Raw genomic sequence first — 5,200 nt, forward strand, 5'->3', positions numbered from 1 at the left:
TTTTAATTTTTCGTCAACAATACGAAGATAAAGATATAGAAGATTTTTATTAAAATAAAATAAAGAATGATCTAGTTTGTCTTAAACATGCCACGTGAAAAACTGAAACTAAAGCGTTGCAGATTTATATGACACTTTTCGGATATCAAGATTTGAACAAGTTGACCATAAATTTTTCAACATCTTTAAAATAGTTTGATTTGTCAACTATTGTGACTTATAGTATTCTTTTTAAGTAGTTTATAAATATATAAATTTTATTTCAAAAAAATTAAAGATTTCATGCGTAAATTGTCAATTAAACTTAAACTATTTGACTCTCGAAAAATGAAAAGAACATCTTGTTGAGTTGTGGATACACATACAACTTGGTATGTTATATATATGTCATTATATTATCCTTTGAATGTGCTATTTACTTACTTCAATTGACTAGAATTTAACATCTACGATTTAATTAGTATAGTATGTCTATACATACACATAAAGAGTCCACGTACACATGCAAGTATTTATCACCACACATGTACATGTATATACTTTACTACATCATCCATGCAAATCACGCATGATTTTTTTTTTCAAAAAAAGTCCACAAATGTAGAGAGAGAACAATTGTTTTGTTCTTTATATGCCTCTTCAACAAATTTCATTCCTAATTCTAGCAACTTTTTCTTACTTTTGTTGCAAACACAAATTCTTTTCTCTTCTTTCTATTACATGGTAATTTTCAACGTCCATCTTAGTAGTAGCCACAATTAGTGTTCTAATTTGTTGGCGTTAATATGAAAGGAGGAAGTAGCAGTACAGAAGAAGATTCAAAATCGAATCCTAAGCAGCAAATTGAATTTGAAGAAGAGGAGGATGTCGAAACAGAAGTAAATAGTAAAGCTCAAGGTACAACTAGATCCAGCTCTAGTAACAGTACTGTGGAAGAGAACGGTAAAAAACCTAATTCAGCAAGTGTACGACAGTATGTTCGTTCCAAAACACCGAGGCTACGGTGGACGCCTGAGCTCCATCTTCGCTTTGTTCATGCTGTTGAAAGATTAGGTGGACAAGATAGTAAGTTCATCACATCTTATTCAAACTCCATTTTTATTATTTTATCTCAAATTATTATAAAAAAAATTAATTAATTATATATAGATGTCAAATATTCGTTCACTTCAGTAATCTGATAGATCTTTTGAAAAAATGTAATTTAATTCAAAGTTGTAATGAATTTGTTTTATTTTTAGGAGCTACACCAAAATTGGTTCTTCAATTTATGAACATTAAAGGCCTCAGCATAGCACATGTCAAGAGCCATCTACAGGTCGGAAATTTATATAAATCTCACTAGTTTATGAATTTTACGGGTTTAATTTTGCTTAGCAAACTCATCTGATTTCTCTATTTGGGTAATTAGATGTATAGAAGCAAGAAAACTGATGACCCAAATCAAAGTAAGTGTTTTTTTTTTAATAAAAAATTATTTTGTTGTCTCATTAATTAGTTACGTTTTGCCAAAATTAGGGTTTCTGAAATAGATGTCTTATTAAAATTCTCTATATGACTTAGCAGTTTCTACAGACGGAAGATTTCTACTTGAGAATGGAGATCATCATATTTTCAATCTTACACAACTTTCTAGGTTACATGGGTTTAAACAAACTTCGAGTTCGAGCTTAAGGTACAAATTGTAATATCTTAAATAACTTATCCCAAGTTTGTTTAAGAAACTTGAATTTCATTTGGTTATATAATATTTGTTTTCCATATATTGATTATATTTCAGGTACGATACTGCTTTATGGAATCGTCAAGCTAATTCATTGTACAACCCTTATAACATGAATATTGGGGGTGGCTCTAGTATAAGTACAAGGCATGGTTTTGCAAGTCACTCATCACATGAACAATTATTTCCATGGAATAAAAGCATTGAAATTGAGAAAAACCAAAATCGTCATAATCAAAGATTTTGGCCACCAATTACTCAAATTGGAACAAGCTCAGCAAAACAAAATCTCCTAATGACATTACCTAAGGGTAATAGAAATAGAGATAAAGATGAGATAGTCAAACAATTCAACAGGAGATCATCAGAGCAAGAAATGATGACACAAATCCGTGCTAAAGAGAATAATTCTCTTTCCTCAAGGGGAAAATGGTGGATGAGTGAAGAAGTTGTGGGAACAACGACAATAAACACATCCTCATCAAATAAAAGAAAGATTCAAGATTCAGATATCGATCTCGATTTGAACCTTTCATTGAAAACAACAAGAGAATATCATCAAAAAAGATTGAAAGGTGAACAAGTTGGGGATCTTCTTTCCCTTTCATTGTTCTCATCAAGTACTACTTCAGAGGAAAATAATGCAAAAAAGGCAAGTACCCTAGATCTGACTTTGTGAATGAAGACAATATTAATTCTAAGTGAGATTTTGAGGTACTTGTTTAATTATGATCTTTAATTTGTCCTATGTATATTACTTGTCTTGTTGTTATACACAATTTGTACGCAAATAGTATCATTGAAGAAACCTAGGTAACAATTGATTAGTTTTATTTATCTCATCATTTTAATTTTGCTCTTCAACATTGTTGGCTAATGGGAATAATTGTTGAAAAATAAATTAAATCCACCTAATTTTCTTGAAAAACTACTTTCTTTGTCAGTTAGCAGTACAAATAATTATCTAAGAGATACTTTGATTTTATTTTGGGAATCTCCTTGAATGCATGTGTATATGTTTCAGTGTAGAATGGGATTAGTTTAAAAATTAATTATATAGAAATTTTTCATTTTAGTTTTAACAGTAGTATGTATCCTGAATGTTTATAAAAGTAAAAATAAGAGCTAAACGTGCAAAACTAATGACATATATGACTCTTTTCTGTGAAGAAATTAAGATGTCCTCACCAAAGTCATGTTTTAGAAATAATGCTGAGATAAAATTCCAAATTGATTGATAAAATATATATGTTGCCTCTTCAATAAGATACTACAAATGTTGTTATAGCAATGAATTTGCTTATTTAGTTTTCGATAGGGGACTCAATCAATTTAATGTTATATATGCTTATCATAACTTTATCATGATGTTTTCTTTTATATTTAAGGGTATGAGTCATGGTTAATTGTAACTTGATTGAGGTTATTTCCATGATTATTACTACTCTTTTTGGCCATACAATTTAGCATATGCCATGAGCATGTTCTAAGAATTTCACCACCTAGAACTGCCTTTATTTAGCTTGAGAACACTATGAATTTAATTTTTTGATCGAATGAAGTTTCAAAACATAAGAAAACATAACTTACTTTCAACTCAAAGACTGTGAGTTCGAAGCACCAAGAGAACAAAAAGGTAGGAGGAAGAGGTGAAAAGAAAAAGTTCCAAAAGAGTTGGCTCATCAACTTAATTTCATATGATACATTACTCATTTTTCACTATTAACTTTACACATACATTAAGAACAAGTAAATGATAGGGTACTTTTACCAAATCTCCCATATTAAAATACACAAAAACTGGAGAATAGTATTTAATTAGTAGCATGTCTAAAATAAGACAAAAGCTAAGTAAATTATTCATTGGTCGTATAAACTGGACAAATATTATATCAAACATTCAGAATAGTATAGTGGACAAGTAAAAATAGAAGGAGTGAGCATTTAATCCATTAACGAAAAACACTTCCACCCAATAATTAATGTATAACCAAGTCATTTTTTAACATATAGTAATTAATTAAGTATACATTAGTTCTAGGAACAAGTCAATGAACAACCAAGAGACCACAGAACAATAATTGATCCCTCCATTTTAGTTCTCATGCATATATATGTTTAGGGTAGATGAATTTAATATGTCTTTTGAATTCTTCATTAGGTTAGAAGCATTTTTAGGTATTCATGCAGGGAATTTCACCCCTCCGATTTCAACAAACCTTCACTCGATCAACGATCCACCTTATCCTATCATTTTTAATTGGTATATACTAATGTATGATGTGACACTAAGGAATAAGTGGGAATATGGATTTCTTCTCGATCCCCATCGACATATTAATTTTTTTATATGGTAATTAGTTGTGACTCTCTGCTCTTTTGAAGTTTCTTGGAAGCATAATATATATGTGCATGCATGTCTCTATCATGTATGTATGTGATACTACTATATGTTTATGCATGTCATGTAGCATGTATACATTTTATGTATGTGTGGTGAATGGTGATGATGGGGAATTAATGAGTAGCTTTTTAACTTGAGGATATTAAGAAAAGGCCAAACACATAGGCAACCCTTTTTGTTGGCTTAATATTTAAATATGACTCTTAACTTAGTTTTAACGGATAATTATGACCTTCAATTTTGAGTGTACATAAATAGACACTTAAATTTGTATAAAATTGAACAACTAGCCACGTGTTTTACATGACATAATATATGTAGGACGTCATATAAGACACAAAATTTCCATGTAGGGAGTCGACGAATGTATCCATTTGTTCGATTTTAAACAAATTTAAGTGTTTACATATGCAAACACAAAGTTAGAGATCATAGTTACCAGCTAACGCCAAATTAAGTGTCATATTTATGCATTATACCCTTTTATTTGTTTCTAATTAAATTTAGTTTTGACACTCCAATTCAATCTTGTTTCATTATAACTCTTCAATATCAAATTTTATTTACCATTGAAACACAAAATGCTGGATAAATTGACAAGATTACTCACCTTTTAAGCGAATGAGATATCTTTTTTAATATTAATATTCAACATTTTTTTTTATCGTTAACAAGCTTCTCCTTTATTTATTTCTTCTATCTCCTCTTCAAACCTATTTTCCTTCATCTACTTTACTTATATTTTTATGTTCTTTATCTACCTCCTTTTTTTTTTTTAATCTAATCTTTCTATGCTAAGATAATATTCTTTTTATTTTAATTTATATAATTCTCTTGATCTATATGAAATTACAAATATCAGATATTCTACTTTATAAAGGACTAAACAAATTGTTAAAATGATAAGTAAAGAGGTAGATCGAGGAGAACGATATTATATCAAAATTTAAAACTATAATTATTAGAATGATGTCAAATATTTTATCGACGCCCTATACATTGAAAAATATAGATATATTCATAATAATATAAACTTGATACTTAGATTAATCAGTGACACTAATCGATCTAAG

At 29.2% G+C, this 5,200-nt stretch overlaps 1 protein-coding gene across 2 annotated transcripts; it reads left to right on the forward strand.

The window, feature by feature from the left end:
* Positions 1–564: 564 nt before the first annotated feature.
* Positions 565–2,587, forward strand: LOC101245849 (uncharacterized). Of its 2 annotated transcripts, none has more exons than XM_010323865.4 (5): positions 565–1,065; positions 1,242–1,318; positions 1,412–1,448; positions 1,564–1,675; positions 1,781–2,587. In XM_010323865.4, the coding sequence occupies exons 1-5, from the start codon at positions 786–788 to the stop codon at positions 2,400–2,402; spliced, it is 1,128 nt and encodes a 375-aa protein (XP_010322167.1). In that variant the 5' UTR covers positions 565–785; the 3' UTR covers positions 2,403–2,587. The 2 variants fall into 2 exon arrangements, with proteins under 2 accessions (XP_010322167.1, XP_010322168.1); XM_010323866.4 differs by having other exon boundaries at positions 1,567–1,675.
* Positions 2,588–5,200: the final 2,613 nt, after the last annotated feature.

The sequence above is a fragment of the Solanum lycopersicum genome, chromosome 6, assembly GCF_036512215.1.
Source record: "Solanum lycopersicum chromosome 6, SLM_r2.1".
NCBI classification, from domain to species: Eukaryota; Viridiplantae; Streptophyta; class Magnoliopsida; order Solanales; family Solanaceae; genus Solanum; species Solanum lycopersicum.

Bases quoted from the DNA above. Each gene is read 5' to 3' on its own strand.
- LOC101245849 (XM_010323865.4), top strand. From the start codon at position 786: ATGAAAGGAGGAAGTAGCAGTACAGAAGAAGATTCAAAATCGAATCCT. The intron at 1,066-1,241 runs GTAAGTTCATCA...TTTTATTTTTAG, and splicing joins AAGATTAGGTGGACAAGATA to GAGCTACACCAAAATTGGTT. The intron at 1,319-1,411 runs GTCGGAAATTTA...TTGGGTAATTAG, and splicing joins ATGTCAAGAGCCATCTACAG to ATGTATAGAAGCAAGAAAAC.